We start from the raw sequence: 17,252 nt of genomic DNA on the forward strand, positions 1-17,252 counted from the left end.
GAGCTGCTGGAGGACAGGAGGATGCTTGGGAAGGAAAGGGAGGAACAGAACAGGACTGTGAGGTGGTGATTTTAACCTCTATGTGCATCAGGGCAGGGATGGGACTGGCTGACTCAAATCCTACAAACCCCATGTACCTCAGCAGGGCAGGCTGTGGGGCCCTGGCAGGGAGTGTGTGTTGGTGGATTGCTTAACTCTGCACTGGGTTACACAGACTGGGGTGAAGGGAACCTCCCAAACACACACCATAACCTCTCTCATTCTTCCTTTCCTCCGCAGAGGCACCTCCATCCTACGAGCAGAGCTGCAGCAGTGCCAACTCCAGCATCAGCAATGGCAATTAGCCCTCCTCTGCTCCGAGCCCCGCCGGCGCTGCCCACCCTGGTACCACGGGGCACCCGCCTGTGGCAAAGTCTGGTACAGCACAAGGTGTCTTCTTGTCTCTCTGGCTGCTTTGGGGGGGGAGCTGCCACATCCCGGCCTGGGCTTTTAAAGTCTCTTTCTAGGGAGGGGGTAAAAAACCAAAAAGGGCAGCCAGAGCAGCCTGCATGCATGTAGGAGAGGTCTGGGAAACTGAACTGCCTCCTGCTGCTGCACCAAGTGCTGGAGAGCTGGGTTTGCTGCTGGGGTGCCCTGGGCAGCAGCCTGTTCCAGTACTGTAGTCAACACTAACTGCTTTACTATCAAAGCACCTGCGATGCCTTATCTGAAACACTCCTGACTTGGCACAGCTCTGCTGTAGGGGAAGGCTGGGCTGTGTGGACTTTCTCTCCTCTTTCAGGGCCCATGTGCTCTCCACAAGTGGTTTTGACAGCCCTTCTTCCTTGTCCTCAGAGGTCCTAAGGGTAGCAGGAGGTTTCTTGGAGTAAGCAGGTTCGGAAGGTCAGGGACTTTTAAAAAGCCAAAAGCACAAGCCCTCGCTGTACCTGAGCTGTGGGGGAGTGACTGGCAGTGTGAGTGGCCATGGGCAGGGGGGGGCTCATGAGGGCACTTGCTGATAAGCCCTGATGAGCTGTGGGGGGAGCCTGGTGTTCCATGGGGTGCCCTTTCCCACCACGGGTGGCTTTTCTCCACAGAGCCCTGTGGGACACAGCCCATCCTCGCTCACTGCTGGGCCCTGGCACACAGGACAACAGCATTGGTCACTCTGCGAGTGGGGGACCACATCCCATGTCCCACCTCCTGCCCCTGCAAGGTGCCCTCTCCTCCCAGGCCAGAGTTATGTGACCATCAATCCCAAAAGTCTGTCTGATGCTACCTCTGAGTCTGCCCAGGGGCCCGGCCTGTGACCTCCCTTCCCTCTGGGCCCACCCTTTGTGGGGCTCAGCCTGGGCTGTCCTCAGGAGTGGCTGTCCCTGCCGAGGCAGTGCACGAGGGTGTGGGCCTGTGGTGGCACTGTGTGTCCCCTGAGCCTCAGCAGAATGTGACAATGAACACAAACCGTGTGGGAACTGCTGCGCCTCGCCCGCAGCCTCCGCTGCACCCGACAGTCAGGGCAACAAGCTGGGGTTTCTTGCAATTTTTCTTTTGTGCTTTCCCCCACCCCCCCACCACCTTATTTAGCTTGTTTAGCACTGGCTACCCAAGCTGAGGAAACCACAAGTCACATCCTTCAGAGCCACAGGTGCCCAGCCAGGCTGGAGTTGTGGCCTCCAGAGCTCTGGCACCTCAGAGTTGGTCCCCACATGGCCTCAGGCTGGGCAAGCAATATCTGACAGACCTTTAGGAGCATTTCCAGCTGCTGCTCCTTGCTCAGCCACCTCTGCACACCCCTCAGGCAGCTGGGACAGGCCCTGCTTTGCACTCTTTATTTGCAAATGCTTTTTTAATTTGTTTTTTTTTTTTTTTTAAGCATTGAACTGCTTTAAGGGTAATGTAGCAAAGGTGCCGTTCTGAGCAGTGCTGGCACAACCACGCTGATAGAGTGATTGTCATTGTCCCTGAATATATATAAATATATATATATATAGAGATGAAGTTTTGTTTTTAATGATTGAATTCAGAAATACAAATTTTAATGCTGTATTTAATAAATTATTCTAAGATAAATGCTGTGCTTTTTCATCCATTTCTGATGCTGATCCATGTGCCTGTTCATGCCAAATCCAGGAATGCACCTTGCTGATTTCTTACAAAATGAAGTGAGGTTTTTTTGCTCTCACCAGGAAGGGTGGTGACCTCTGCCAAGGCAGCTCGGGGAAAACAAACACAGTGTGGGCTGACCACAGTGCCAGGCTCAAAATTCCGCATGGCTGGAGGGAATTTGGCATCACGTGGGCTTGGCTCTGGAGAGAGCAGCCGCTGCACTGCTGCTCCCCAGGCTCTGTGTCCTGAAGCCGGGATTTGTCCGAGTGGCCCAGGAGTCTTGGGCAGTGCTCACTGCTGGTGGGGAGGAAGAGGAGAGCAGACTCTGCCTTTAGGAGGATGGAGATGGCACAGCCAAGGTCTGGCTGGAAGGGCTGGAGAGCACCAGGCTGAGCCCTCTCCTGAAGATCCATTTGGAATAAATTCATTGAAAGTGGAAGAAGGCTCCTCCCCATGCCCCCTCTTTGGTGATCCCATGTCTGAGGCATGCAGGTGTTCCCTAAATGCTGTCACTGCAGGCTGTGATCTGTGTCCTGGACACAAAGATCTTTCTTCATTCTCTGCTCAGCTTATGCCTCTGCCCAGCTTCTATGATTCCACTCTCCTTTGCCTGCCATGAGCAGCAGTCTTGATTCACAATGGATCAAAGGCAGGTACAGCTCTTCTCAGTGCTCTTCCTCTTCCTCCCACTTGGCTGAACCTGTCTTGCCTGGCTCAGCCTGCAGCTCCCGTGGCCTTCCTTGCTGCTGGCTCTGCATATCCTTCAACCCAAATCCCTTCCACACCTCTGGAAAAATTCCTATGAAGTGTCAATGCTTCTGGAGCTTCTGGGCTGGGCTGCAGGCTCCTGACCCAGCCAGGCTCTGGGAGAGGCAGATGGGGCTGGGACCAGGACTGGTTTCCCAGCTCCTTCTCCATCCCTGGAGCTGAGCTGCTGCTGCTGTGTCCAGCCCACATTCCTTGGCTGGAAAATGGGATTGCTGTTTGCTTGCTGTGGCCAGAGCCCCTGGGCTGTTTTTCCAGACTCCCAGCCAGCATCTGTCCTGTCCTCCTTGTCTCACCTTTGCTTTGAGCATGTCCCATCCACCGTGGAGGCTGTGGAGGAGGGAGCCCTCACCCAGCCGATGCTGTGCCCTGTGTCTCTGCAGTGCTCCTGAACTTGCTCTCCCAAATTATATTTGCTACAAACTGGTCCTTGGGACCTCTCCTGTACACGGAGTCCCCGTTGGAAAGCAAGGAGCAAACGGGAGCACTCCTGACCGGTGAGGAGTGTCCATCACCACCGGCTGCTGTGGAGGGAGCAGGAAGGAGCTGGAGCTACACCTCAGGGTGGTCCTCAACCTTTTGGATGCCAGGGCTGCTCCGCAGCACAGCTGCTGTGCAGGGGCCCCTGTCAGCCCTGCGAGGTGGCTCTGGCCAGGGTGAGCAGGTCATCACCCCGGGGTTCTCTCTGAGCAAGAGAATTGACATAACAAATGACAATCAGTGTTTTCCAACCCTCCTGCCCCGCCTTGCCTGTCCCAGGCTGCGCAGGGAAGTGAAGCCTGACACAAAGAGCCTTGCTGATGTTTTATCGAGCCCTTTGAAATGGGCCAGGACTGAAATGGGCAGGATGGAGGGGTTAGTCCAGCTCTCCTCGAGCCCCCCTTGCAGGGGTGGCCCCAGGGCACTGTCAGCAGGTCCTGGGGTGTATGAGGGCTTTGGATGAGCACAGTGGGGCAAACCCAGTATTTGGGTTTGCATTTGAGTTTGTCTGCTCACCCTCTCCAGAGAGGATTAACCCCTCTGTCCTCTGTCCACAGCCCCCTGAAGTCCTGGGGAGCTCCTTTAGGGCCTTGGTCATCCCTCCCTCCTCTTGCTGAGCACTGGAATAAAGAGGGGGAAAAAAGGGCCCATTTTTCCAAACACAGCTCTGGGTAAAAAACTTCAGCACCTGGGGATTCATTCAAATTCCTGGCTCAGATTTTTGAAGCAATTGTTGCTGAGTTTGTTTGAAATGGGGAGGGGGAGCAGTGGGGCACGAGAGAAGCTTGCGAGTTGTTTCCAAACTCAGTGTTCAATGGAAACAACCAAAAATATCATCAGTTCTTTTTTTAAAATTTCTGCTGCTTTTATGTCCTTCATGGTTTTGTTCTTGTCCTGCTCTCCACACGCCCCACCTCTGTATCTTTGGCTTTTTCAGTGTTTGTGTCCCACTAAACTCTGCTTTGGCATCTGCTGTCCCGCTGCCTGCAGGAGATGGGGAAAGGGGAGTCGGGGGATGCAAAGGCTCTTCTTTCTTTTGGACAGTGATTCTTTTTTAGCTTTCCACTGAACTTCCAGGAGTTTTGTAAAAATAGGTATTTTCTGCTAGGACGTTTTCCTGTTAAGCCAGCACAAGACAGGAGATACAGGGTGTTCTAGGCTCCGTTTGGGTTTTGTTCTATATTTTAAAATACTTCCAACTATCTGCAACAGGAGTGACCCATCCCTCCTCCCCAAGAGATACTGGTGAGGTAAAACCCTCAGAACTTGTGCCCTTTCTTGTACCACTACTCATGGCTGTAATTCCTTATTCCTGTGGTTCTCTTTACAGATTTTGGGGTTTTATACAACAATTGTGATGGCTCTGTACAACCTAAGGCTTCTGTGCAATTTATAACTGGGTTTTGAAATGTAAACTCGCAGTTTTCCATGTTAACCATGGCTTCTGGGGGGTATTTTTGTCCTGGGTTTTAACCCCCCAAATGTAAAGAACTGGAAAAATGTAAATAAAGATGATCTTTTTTAAGACCATGGGTGTTTTGCTCGGGGTATGTGATGATCATAAATGATACCTCAGCTGTCTGGACGCTGAGACCTGAGAGTGAGAAGTGGTTCAGGGCTGTCACTGGAGGCATCCCCACTGGAGCTGGAGCTTGGAAGGTGGTTTAGACCGGGGGCTAAAGCAAAGGCAGAGGAGTGGCTGGGGTGGGAAGACCATGGTGGGCTGAAGGAACTGTTGCTCTCTCCCATGGTGAATCATAGAATCATGGAATATCCTGAGCAGGAAGGGACCACCAGGATCATCCAGCCCAACCCTGCACAGACCCCCCAACAGCCCCACCCTGGGCATCCCTGGCAGCGTTGTCCAAACGCTCCTGGAGCTCTGGCAGCCTCGGGGCCGTGCCCATTCCCTGGGGAGCCTGGGCAGTGCCCAGCACCCTCTGGGGGAAAAACCTTTCCCTCATCTCCAGCCTAAAACCCCCCCGACGCAGCTTGGTGGGCAGGTGCCGCGGGAAGGACGCGGCTGCGGCCGGAGGAAGCGCCGGGGCGCTGGGGCTGTGCTCTTCCTGCTGCCAGGAATCCCAGGATGTGGAGCTGCGGCTCCGCTCGCCCGGCTCGGGCGGGAGAGGGCGATGTCCGCCCGGCTGGAGCTCGGCGCGGCCGAGCAGAGGCTGCGAGGCGGCTCCGGCTGCCCGGCCGAGCCCCGAGCCCTGCCCCGGCTCCCAGCAGCTGCTCCAGGAAAACAGGGAGTTCTGGCACAGCACAGCCCGTCCTCGCCCCGCTGCCCTTCGCTCAGGATGGGCTTGAGGTGGACAAGAGCCCGTGGCCGATGGTGATGGGCTGCAAAGGCTCTGTGTGTTCCCGGGTATTTCGGCCTTTTTGGGAGCCTTTCCCTTCCCTGATGGCTTCGGGAGGTTTGTCCCAGTGGCTGCCGCGTCCCTGTGTCCATCTGGGAAAGACAAGAGCTGCAGCAAATGCTGGAGAGGAGCCACCAGAGCCCGTCCCGATGCGCGTCCGCCCTCACCCACCGCCCTCATCCCCGCCCCGGTGCCACCCCGGGGTGCCGGCTCTGGTTTGCAGGAGCAGGGATGAAGGCAGGCAATTCCCAACATCCCACATGGAGCATCCCCAGTGCGGGATGGGGCGATGCTGAGCAACCCCAGTGCGGGGTGGGGCGATGCTGAGTGTCCCCAGTGGGGGGTGGAGCGATGCTGGGTGTCCCCAGTGCGGGATTTGGGGATGTCCAGGCTGACACCGGCCCTTGCCGGAGCAGAGGTTTCTCCAGAGGTGGTTCTTTGTGCGAGGAGCAGTCGCCTCATCCCCGGGGAATCCCAGGGGAAGGACACCCACCCTGCCACCACCCTCCTCCGAGCCTCAGCTCATCCCCCGGGAGCGATGGGACCCCCCGGGGCCCCTCTGTGTCCCCGCCGAGCGGGAGGCACCGGAGGGGCCGCGCCGGGGGCTCCGCGGGGACGCTGCCACGGCCCTGCCGGTGAGCAGGGGGTTCCTCTGGGGGGTTGGTTAATTAATTAATTAATTAATTAATTAGCTGCCGCTGCCAAACGGAGGGAGAGGCTGCTCGGAGGGGATGGAGCGGGCGGGGGGCGGGTCCCCAGGCCCGGGGACTCTTATTTTGACCGCGGCGCTGCCGGGCGGGCGCTGCTGCCGCTGTCGGGCCGCGCTCCGGGGCCGCCGCCTCCTTCCCCTCCCGGGCCGGCAGCGCCCGGAGCGGCCCCGGAGCCGCTCGCCGTGTCCTGGGGGTTCGCCCGAGGCTCTGAGCGGCTTTGGGAGCCTCTCGGGGTCCCTCACACACCTCCGAGTGCCTCCGCTCCCCGGCACCCGCGGGGTCCGGGCGTCTCCGTGGGGACCGGCCGGGGGTGACCGGGAGGGACACGCAGCCCGGGCTGGCCCCGCTGCGGATGCTCCGGTAGAGCTGCGGCGCTTTGCTGTCACAGCTCGTCCCAAAGCCCGGGTGGGTCACCGCGGTGTGAGCGGGCAGCGGGGGCACCGCCGCCCCAGCAGCACGAACTGCCCGGTGTCACTCCGTGCATCGCGACAGCGACGGCCCCGGGGCTGGCACGGCTGTGCCAGGAGGGACCAGGGGCTGAAGGTGCGGGGCGGGAGCGGGGTAACCCCGGCTGGGCCCCAGCACCGGACAAGGGCTCCCCATGGCCGCTGCCCCCGGCCCGGAGCGCTGCAGGGTGAGAGACTCCGGCAGAGCAAAGTGAGAATGTCCTCGGTGGGAAAGGACCCACAGCGATCATCCAGCCCGATTGCACAGAGCCCCCAACAGCCCCACCCTGGGCATCCCTGGCAGCGCTGTCCAAACGCTCCTGGAGCTCTGGCAGCCTCGGGGCCGTGCCCATTCCCTGGGGAGCCTGGGCAGTGCCCAGCACCCTCTGGGGGAAGAACCTTTCTCTGCTCTCAGCCTGAGCCTGCCCTGGCCCAGCTCCAGCCGCTCCCTGGGTGCTGTCCCTGTCCCAGGAGCAGAGACCGGAGCTGCCCCTCGGGAGGAGCTGGCACAGAACTGTCCATTTGGCCACTCGGAGGAGCGAGGTGACAGCTGGGGCTGCAGGAGAGCGGCCTGAGGACCAAGGGATGGTGTGTGTCCTCCAGAGAGTGGATAATAAATGTGTAAATTGACTTCAGAGCACTCAGAGGCTCCTGTTTCCCTCCGAGAAACACGGATTGCTCTGTCCAGGAGGCTGGTGCAGCAGTACCTGCCCATCCCTGTGTCTCCCTGGGGCAGGTGTGACGTCCCCTGAGTGGCTTCTGAGGGCAACTGTGGGGTCAATGAGCCCCTGCAGGTGTTTATCTCCCCCCTTGTGCTATTTTCTGCTTTACTGGAGAGCTGTAAAAGGGATAATTGTTTTACAATCATGGGTTTAGGGCCTGGGCATTAAAGGAGGGGTCCTGTGGGGTTTGGAAGTGTTGAAGCTGCTGTGGGTGCTCGGGGTGTGGGAAAGGGAGTGAAGAGGCTGGAAGTCACCCCTCTACGGGGCAGCGCCAGGGCGAGCTGCTCCCTCTGCCCCATCCCTGACTTTGAGTGACACAGACACAAAAACCTTGCACGAGCTGGGCTGAAAATGACCCAAATGTGGGAGAAGCTACAAAAGGAGGTGATTTTCAATGGTTATCTTTTTGGCAGGAAAGACAGAGGGACTTTTTGACTCGTTCTGGGACCTTGCAAGGATTCTGCGTAGGTTTTTGGGCAAGTTCTGGTGCGGGGTGCTGCTGAAAGTTTGGGGAAGCTCATTATGCGCTCAGTTGCGAGCGGCGGCTGCCCTTCCCCCCGCAGCCTCGGGGTATGCTGGGGACTCGGGAGCTCTTGGTAGGAACAGTGAAGAGCCGCGGTTTGCGGGTGCGGGGAGCGCGGGGTCTGTGCCCGTGTCACCGCTGTGTGCCCGTGTCACCGCTGTGTGCCCGTGTCACCGCTCTGTCCCCGTGTCACCGCACCCCCGTCCCCGCGCCGGCCGTACGGCACCTCCCGATGGGCGCCGCCATGACGCCGTACGGACAGCGGGGCCCCTGGGGGCCGCCATGCTGCCGCGCGCGTGCGCCGTGCCCGGCCGAGCGTCTCCATTGAGAAGAATGAGGGGCAAGGGGCGGAGCCAAGGCGCGAGGAGCCGCCGGGGGGGCGGGGCTGCGCTCCGGGGCTCCGGCCATGGCCACAGTGGATGCCGAGGTGAGTGAGAGCGGCGGCGTCCATCTACCCGGGCGGGGGAAGGAAGATGGGGGAGCGTGGAGTGGTATCGCCCAGGGCCAGGCGGGTTCTGTCGGAGGCCGGGAGGGGGGCCGTGCCCCCGCCGCCCCATGGTTCAGTCCAACTCCTCTGAGGGGAAGAATGTGGGAGCTGCTGCCATTGTGTGTAGGGGGGCCCGGGACTCTGTATAAGTTACACCCCTCCACGGTGAGTCAGTGGTATGTGCCATACAGATTCCGGGGCTCCCCCCAATGGGAGCGAGTGCGTGTGGCGGAGGCGGGAGGGGGGAGCGGCGGGGCCGCGATCCATGTTCCGGGGCCCCCCCATGCGGCGGGGCGGCGCTGGCGCGGCTCCATCCAGAGTCCGGGGCTCGGCCCGGCGCGGCGGCGGCGGCGGCGGGCGGGCCGGTGCTATGAGCTATGCAGGGTCCGGGGCGGCGGCGGGCGGGAGCCATGCAGGGTCCCGGGCCCGCGGGGCGGGAGGAGCCCCAGGGGGGACCCGGGGCTGCGCATCCCGGGGGAGCCCGGCTCGGGAGTCGGTGCTCCCGGTGCTCCCGTTCCGCTCCTCCGGAAACAGAGTAACAGCTCCGTGCCTCCCCTGGGCCGCGCCGACCCGCCCGGCTGCTCCCGAGCGGGGCCGGGGCTGCCCTGCCGCACCGGGCATGTAGAATCAGTCATGGAACGGTTTGGGTTGGAAGGGACTTAAAGCTCGTGCAGTCCCACTCCCTGCCATGGCAGGGACACCTTCCACTGTCCCGGGTTGCTCCACGCCCCAGTGTCCAACCTGGCCTTGGACACTCGCAGGGACGGGGCAGCCTGTGCCAGCCGGAGCCGGGCCGGGGGTGGCTGTGCCCGCAGAGCCCCTCACAGCCCCCTCACAGCCCCCTCACAGCCCCCGTCACCCCGCCGGGCTCGGCGGACACGGGCACCGGCCCCACATGCCCCGGGAGAACGGGCACTGCCGTGGGGTGGCAGCCAGCCGGGGCCGTGCCCGTGCCCAGGGCTGCAGCTCCGCTCCCCTGCCCGCCGCAGACCCCTGCCCCGGCTGGGCCAGAGAACGCAGAGCTGCTGTAAGTCCGTGCCCTCCGGTGAGTGCCGCTGGGCTGGTGCTGAGCCTCCGTGCACGAAGGGAGCCACGAGGGGATGGGACAGGTGTGCATCGTACGCGGGCTGTGACGCAGGTGTGCAAGGACTGTCGTGCAGGTGTGCATCGCACACAGGCTGCAGTACAGGTGTACAGTCGTTCACGGGCTGTAATGCAGGTGTGCATTGTATGCAAGGCTGTGGTCCAGGTGTGCATCCTACACAGTATTACATGCATAATATAGGTGTACGCTTGTGTATGGACTGTAATACAGGTGTGCAGTCATGCACAGGCTGTCGTTCAGGTGTATGTCATGCACAGATTATAATACAGGTGTGCACTGTACACGGACTAACACAGGTGCACGGTTGTACACGGGCTGTAATACAGGTGTACACTTATGTACAGACTGTCATCCAGGTGTGCATCACACTCAGACTGTGATCCAGGTGCACACTCGTGTACGGACCAACCGGAGCTGGGGCTGAGCGGCTGCTGGTGGCCACAGCCAGGTGTGGTCACTGATCTGTGGCCACCCAGGTGTGACAGGCTGGCCGCTGTCTCTCCCAGCTCTCTCTCTCTGCAGTACCTTGTTGACAAGGTTGTGCTCTGGCCCGGAACGTCTGCCCTGTGTGGGGTGAAGTTTGTGGCACAGCCACGCAGGTGACACTGGCAGGGCTTTGAAAGTGCTGCAGACAGCCTGGATTTATTACTCAGACAGGATTCCCATCGTTGTTGCTGGGAGATTGTCCAAGGCTTCCTTTATGTTTTCTGTTCCATCACAGTTGGCCTGATCCTGCTGCCTTTCCCTTGTGCTTTTGAAGAGGATCAGTGTTAATTTTTCCCTGTGATAGAGGAATCAGCCCTTGAGTGCCTCTGTGACTCCATGGTCCAGTTTTGCTTCCAGGAGAGTGGCACGGCTGTAACTGGGGCAGGAGTTGGCTCATAACTCATCAACTCCTGATGTACAGGTCAGTCCTAGCCCTCCAGACACACAGGTTTTATTTTGGGAAGCATCTCCCAGGAGCCTTGGCTGGGTCTGCCCCGTGTGCAGAGCATTAAGAGCCACTGCTCTTGGAGTCAGGCAGAATATCCACAGATGTTGCTGTGGATTATGGGGAGGGAACAGTGACTCATTTGGAGTTTAATTCCTCCCCTCCCCCATGAACTCAGTTCTGTCTGAGGCCACATCTTGCTTATACCCCTCTGAGGCCAGAGGGGAGGAAGTTGGTGTAAGTCAGGCTGGAATGTGGGGACTGCAGGAGAAGCTCTTTGCTTCCCCAGTGATGGTGTGGGAGAGCAAGGAAAAACATCCCACATCCACGGTGTTCTGCCACATGCAACACGGAATTGTTTCACTTGGTTAAGAGAGGTGCAGAGGTGTGTTTTTGGGAGGAGATCCTTGCTCCCAGCAAAGAGGGAGGGGGCAGGTTGGGAAGGTGATGTCTGTGTGTCTGCAGGGAGTGCCCAACCACCTGCAGACAACTCTGCTGGCGGTCGCTGAACTCCAGACAAAAACTCCCAGTCTAGAACAGCTTCTTGACAGATCTTAGTGTTGATGATGGGTGAGGGAGAATCCCTTTAAACACCAAGTTCTTGATAAATCCTGTGACCTTCAGTGGTTGTTGTCTTCTGTTACCTGCCCCAGGTGATCTCTGTGTTGGGGAATGGCTGCGCTGCAGTCCTTAGGTGCAGGAACCACGAGGCTGCAGAGAAATCTGATTTTGCTGTTGGTTTTCTTTAGTAGATATCTTATATCCAGTCCAGTGTGGCATTGTTGCGTGCTTTAGACCTACTGCACTAAAGCTTAAAATTTAAGGAATTGAGTTTTGAGGAATTGAGCCTTGCTCAGCCAATTTTATGATAGTGCATGTTCATCAGATTTGATGCTTCTCCTCCAGTGTGCATCAGTTTGGTGAAGAGCTGCCCTTGTGTTTGTGTGTTTCCTTAAATACTTCTTAGGTGCAGTTTGAAGTTCAAGCTGTGATGTTTTTCCTGGGGCTCGTGGTAACCTGGGGAGGCTGGAGCAGGAAGCGAGGTGCGTGTGTGGCTTTGAGTGAAGTGGTTCCCTTCAGAAGTCACGCTGCATTTTTCATCATTTTTTCCCTTCCGTCTGTTCGGATCTGTAAAACCTCTCTTCTGGAGGTGCAGCTTTGATCTCTAAAGCGACGAGCCGGCAGAGCAGGCAGGATTCCCGGCTGGATCTGGGATGGACTCAGCACCCAGCAGCTCCCCGTGCTGGGGCTGAGCAGTTCTCAGACCAGCTGTGATGCTGAGGCTTTGCCCTGGCTTTGATCCCGGCTCTCGTCCCCCTCCAGCCAGTCCTGGGAGTTCTGCTGAGCCCCCTGCCAGCTCAGTGACCTCCCCATGGCATCAAGGGACAACATTTCCCCGGCTCTGGCTGGAGAGAGGCTCCTGTAGCAGGTGCTGAGTGCAGGAGGGATCACAGGAGCAGCCAGGAGCTGAGGAGCAGTGCCTTGGAGCAGCGAGCAGGGAGGGAAGTGCTGCAGATTCCCACTCTTTGTCTGGCAGGTGTCGCACAATGCAGCTCTGCTTTCAGGCCTGCCCTCCCTCATTCCCTCCCGCCAGTCAGGAGAGGCCTCTGTGGCTTTTAATTCACATCCCATTTAAATCAGTTACCTCAGGAAAACCTGGTGCACTCCAAGCCCCACCATCCCTCCTCAGAGCTGTGTCCTGCAGGGCAGCTGCTTCCCTGGGGATCCGGAGTGCACCGAGGTGTGTTCACACTGCACTGAGCACTGGCAGCACACCTGGCTTTCACTGGTGTTACATTTCTCCCGGGGCACCAGGTTAATACATTTTAACTGTGTCTTTGTGCAGAGAAAGAAGGTGTTTGTGGTTTTTTCCCCCCTCTCTGATACTCATAAGGCGGTTTTAGGACTTTTCTGAAGTTGGGGAGGTTGCTTTGTTAACATGGTTATAATTACCCACAGCCCTGGCAAAGTCTTACCCTCTGTCAAATGGGTGCTAACTTCTAGTTTTTCCATGAATTCTCACATGCTATGGGCTAGCTAGCAAAGGCCTGTGGGGAACTCATCCTTTTCTTCCACATAGAGAAACTTTAAATAATAAGAGAATGAGCAAATATGACTTGTGAAGCTTTAAGAAAGCCTTAGAAGTGCCCTTCAGTTGTGCTAAGCTGATGTGACTGAGCCAATGTGACTGAAGAGAGCATCTGAAGAACGTTTTGTCAGTCGAGGCAGAATCAAAGGCCTGGGTTATACTTTAAATAAACTCTTCCAATATAATTATGCTGGCTGGGGAGGATGATTCTTCATTTCTTCTTGCTGAAATTGTAATAAAAGTCCTTGCTGTGGATGCAGCTTTATTAGTTTAGAGGTGATCCCCAGACCAAGGTGGCTTATTTTTTGCTTTCCAAAGCAGAGCCTTGGTCTCCATTTGGGAAGTTTTGCCCACTTAATTCTCTGTCCATGAATACAAAGCAATTGCTCTCCCACTGCTGTGTCAGCAGAAGCCCTGGGAGAGATGCAATTACCAGCAAAAACCCCACAGCAACAAGGAAAAGAAGCAGCTCCTGCATGGAGGGAGCCTGTTGGAGTCTCTGGAGCTGAATGCCTCCCCTTGGAGCAGCTGGGCCAGGTGAGGAAGGCACGGGCATCCCTGAGCCAGTGCCAATGCCCTGGGTATCCCATTTCCAAATGTGCACGAGGACAGCTGCTATTGGAATGATCAGGGAATGATCTGGAACGCCAATCCGAGGCTTTGCTCTTTATGAGCTTGCCTGGCCTTTTGTTCTCTGTCCCTTCCCCTCTCCACCCCAGAAATGCTCTTCCCCTCTTCTTTTTCTGGGCAAAGTGTTGGTTTGGGTCACTGCATCCCAGAAAAGGAGGAGGTGAGAGGGGATTGTGTTTTGTGCAGGGCTGTGAGAGGTTCAAGGAGTCTGTTTGGGTGCTTCAAGACACATTTGGCTGGAGAGTTCCCTGTTCCTGACTGTTGTGGAAGCCAAAGATCACCACGAAGGTGGAACAGGGAGCAGTCCTGTGACTGTCCTCCCTTGGTGTGGGGCTGTGTGGGCAGAAACATCCCACTGGTGATGGCTGGAGTCTGGTTGAAGTGGTAAAGTAAATCCAACAGAGAAGGAAGAGTTTGGTGTGGCCCTCCTGGCTCCAGGAAGTTCATAAACCCGGAACAAACCCTGTTTGGAAAAGCGCTCGCTGTGGTACTTCTGTGTCTGAAATAGAAATGCTTTCCTGCTTTTAAGTAAAACTCTGTAGCATAGCAAAGTATCAAGCACATCCAACATACCCTCTTTTCAAGTGGAAAATGTTGCTCCAAGAGGATTCCTGTTTCCTTAATGCCCGGCGTGATCCCCACCATTGTCTTGCCGTCTGCTTCTGTCTCAGCCTGGGTTTCCATCTGGGATGGTTCAAAGCTGCTGCCTGGCTCATGGTGCAGGCAGTCCTGAGCCAGGTGAACCCACCTGAGTTGTCTGTATGTACCAGGGGCTGGCTTGGGAGTGGGGATGGGCTGTTCAATATTAAATCCATCCTTTTTCAGTGTCTCCTTCTCGCAGGAGAGCTCTCGGACGCAGTGTCAGTTCAGGACAGGGAGATGCTGAGTGGCAGAGCAGAAAATTCAGGTCCACTTCTGTTTGCATAAGGCTGATCATCCTGCAGAGCCAGCACATGGACAGGGAGGAAATTTGCAGGTGGTGCAGCTGGGGAGGAAGTAAATATGGAGCAAGATAACCAGGCTGACATGGATAAACTCAAAATAAAGCCAGGTAAGTGACTTAGCGTTTAAGGGAAATGTGAAATTGTGCGAACAGGGATAAAAATAATGACAGTGATTACATATCCTTGGGTCAGCTGGTCCTGTACCTGCTCCAGAAGGTGTTGTGAGCTCACTACAGCATTTGCAGCAGCAGCAGAGACTGGGGAGCTGAGCTGAGGGGGGATCAGTGGTGCCCAAAGACAGTGCAGGCCCATTTCTGTGGTGTGGCGAGAGCCAGTCCAGGAGCCCTGGGATGCTGCAGCAACACTGCCTGCTCCTGCTGCCCTTGCTGGTGAAAAGAGGAGGAATGAGATGTTTATTGCTTCTGAGAGCAGGGGGCAGCCAGGATGAACCTGATGGGCTGAGCCATCCCTAGAGCTGGAGGGAGCGGGGCACAAGGGCAGCTCCCAGGCAGTCCAGGTGTCCGAGCTGCAACAGGCTGTGCTGGGGCCTTGGCTGTGGTAAGAGTTGTTCAGAGTGCTGCTGCAGACTTTTAATAATTTGGAACTCAAGTGCAGATGTGGACAGAAGGATTTGAGCGTGTTGTGTTGCAGAAAGGAGCCCTGGTCTCTCCAGGCTCTTGGCCGTGACCTGCAGGTGCATTTCAGTACAGCCTTGAGTGCAGGGAAGTAAATTTTTCCCTCCTTCTTTTCATTTTTAAGCATCAAGTCCTGGTTTCTTGAGAATCTGAGCTACCTTCTTCCTCTCCAGTTGCACATTTCCAATCCTTGCAGTTTCAGAGGAAGTTTTAATAGGTAATTTCTCCCACAGGCTCAAAGCCAAAAGGCAAATTACCCCCAATGCTTTATCCAGCTTCAGTGGGAATTGGGGATGTTTCATACTGCTGACCCAGAGCATTCAGAAGCTCTGCTTCTCTCAAAAATCATAATATTGTTTCAAGAAGTGGGAAATTAAACATGCACATGGTAGAAGACTTAGAAAGGATTAATGGGTTTCAAAATTACATGCTTCATCCAGCTGCTGATTTGGGAATTGAAAGTATGCCTGTTGCAGGATTGGGAGGGAGTTACTGAAACGTGGTGTTCCTTGGTGTCTGATGAATGCAAATGTCCCAAATCTGTGATTCCAAAGCTTTGCCCAACCTCCAGACTGACTCCAGGTTTGATGCTGGATTAGCTCAGCCCAGGTGGGAGCAGCTGGGTGGAAAAGCCCTGTGTATATTTTACTATTTCTTTCCTGTAGTTTAATTCATCCTCTTTGATTATCTCAGCTCCTGGGGTGTCACCCAAGGCACGTTTTTAGGTTGCTTTGACTGAAGTTCATTCTCTGTTTGTGAGTTTTGCTTTAGGCACGTGGAAAGGGCTCATGGAAGGTGCTGGAGGCTCCTCCTGCCTTGTGAAGAGGATTTGCCATCTCAAGGGGCAGCACCTCCAGCCTGGAGGTCACTGGGACCTGCACTAAATAGGAGATGGGTGTTTAAGTCACTTGCATTTTTGGGAGCTGAGAAATTAAGTTGCTGTTTTGGTGCATTTCTTATGTCCACTGGGGTTGGCAGCAAATTTACAGCCTGTCAAGTGTGGGTTTGGAGGTGTAAAGAAGAGAATGTTTGTATTTGGGAGATGAAAGCATCAACAATGGGCTGGGAGCTGGTTTGTGTGGTTCCATGTAGGAGCCAGTTTGCACATAAACCTCCAGATTATGAGAATATAAAACATGGGTCTGAATATTTTATTAATTGAAGAGTATTATTAATATTTGATGGATTAAATCAACACCCAGAAGGCTCTGCAAAAAGCACCACTGCTGAACTGGGTAACCAAGACATGAGGTGCTTTTAATTGAAAACTTGTTTGTAATGGCTTTTGTCAGCTCTGTGTTTTAAATGTTAAGGATCCGTGAATCTCATACATCAGAAATCCTTTTGTTCTTTGGATTAGGAAGGGTGTTTTTCAGTCTTGCTAGGCTGGATTCAGACTGGTGCTTTAATGCCTTCTTAATATGCAAAGGTGATTGTTTATAAGGTGTCCTGTCGGGCCTGGAGGTGACATCTGGAATATTTAATCCTTTTTGCCACCCTTTGAGGACAAATAACGACTGTTCCTTTAAAGATGGCCCTCGGATGAGCTGGAATATTTCCTCTTGCTGTGGTGCCAGCTCCTGTAGCTCCGGGAGCGTGTGTGGAGAGGTGAGGGGACGCTCCTGGCTGTCCTTTAATCGACATCCCCCTGCACCAGGGAGATGCCACCAGCGAGCAGACAAACTGCAGATCCGTCTGCTTTGAGTTTGGGAATTTACAGCGCCAGGAGTGAGCGCAGCCTCCGGCGTGCAGCGTTGGGAAAGGCCAGCGAGGGGGGATCATATTCTGTCTTTTATTTCCACTCTGGTTTCTAGGAACTGCAAGTTGTATTTCTCATGGCTTTTTCAAGATTTTTTTAAGATTTCTGCCACACACAGTGAACTCCATGCCTATCTCATAGTTCTTTTGGGGGTTTTTTGTGAGTTTTGTTGTCTCCTTCCCTATAGAAGGTGCCCTTTGTGCCGGTGATCTGGTTATGTTCCTGTGTTTCTAGGAGTTTGCCTTTGATAAGAGCACATTGGTCTTAATCATTTATGACTTTCATTAAAACCTTCTTGGTTTGATGTTTTCTCAGCCCTCCAGACTGCCCTCACAGAGGCTGCTTTATAGGTATCATTTATCTCCTGCCCCTGTTGTGACAGCAGCCCCAAATTTTCCCTCCTGCTGCAGATGCTGGTGCTTTGTGCAGGGAGGACGTGCACGTTCCGTGGCTGTTGCTGCTGGGATTGTGGCTCGTGTCTGACCTGGAATTGGGGTTTGAGGCTGTGTGAATGACACAGGACACTCAGATCCTCCCCATCTCCATCCCCATCCCTATCCCCAACCCTATCCCCAGCCAGCGTG

The 17,252-nt window shown here is 55.6% G+C and overlaps 2 protein-coding genes across 3 annotated transcripts in view; both read left to right on the forward strand.

Annotated features, from left to right (window-relative positions):
- Window positions 1-4,860, forward strand: part of ARRDC1 (arrestin domain containing 1) — a 36,530-nt gene extending 31,670 nt beyond the window's left edge. The window contains exon 8 of the mRNA XM_069031868.1: window positions 280-4,860. Within this exon, the coding sequence (XP_068887969.1) occupies window positions 280-344 (65 nt within the window). The 3' untranslated portion in view covers window positions 345-4,860. The remainder of the gene's footprint in view (window positions 1-279) is intronic.
- A 3,607-nt stretch (window positions 4,861-8,467) lies between these two features.
- The window catches only part of EHMT1 (euchromatic histone lysine methyltransferase 1), a 116,463-nt gene continuing 107,678 nt past the window's right edge, over window positions 8,468-17,252 (forward strand). Inside the window, exon 1 of one of the 2 annotated variants that reach the window (XM_069031579.1) lies at window positions 8,468-8,515. In XM_069031579.1, the coding sequence (XP_068887680.1) occupies window positions 8,495-8,515 (21 nt within the window). In that variant the 5' untranslated portion in view covers window positions 8,468-8,494. Of the gene's footprint in view, window positions 8,516-14,361; window positions 14,382-17,252 lie in introns of those variants that run through there. The other variant, XM_069031591.1, reaches the window with a different exon arrangement.

The sequence above is a fragment of the Aphelocoma coerulescens genome, chromosome 17 (genome assembly GCF_041296385.1).
Source record: "Aphelocoma coerulescens isolate FSJ_1873_10779 chromosome 17, UR_Acoe_1.0, whole genome shotgun sequence".
NCBI classification, from domain to species: domain Eukaryota; kingdom Metazoa; phylum Chordata; class Aves; order Passeriformes; family Corvidae; genus Aphelocoma; species Aphelocoma coerulescens.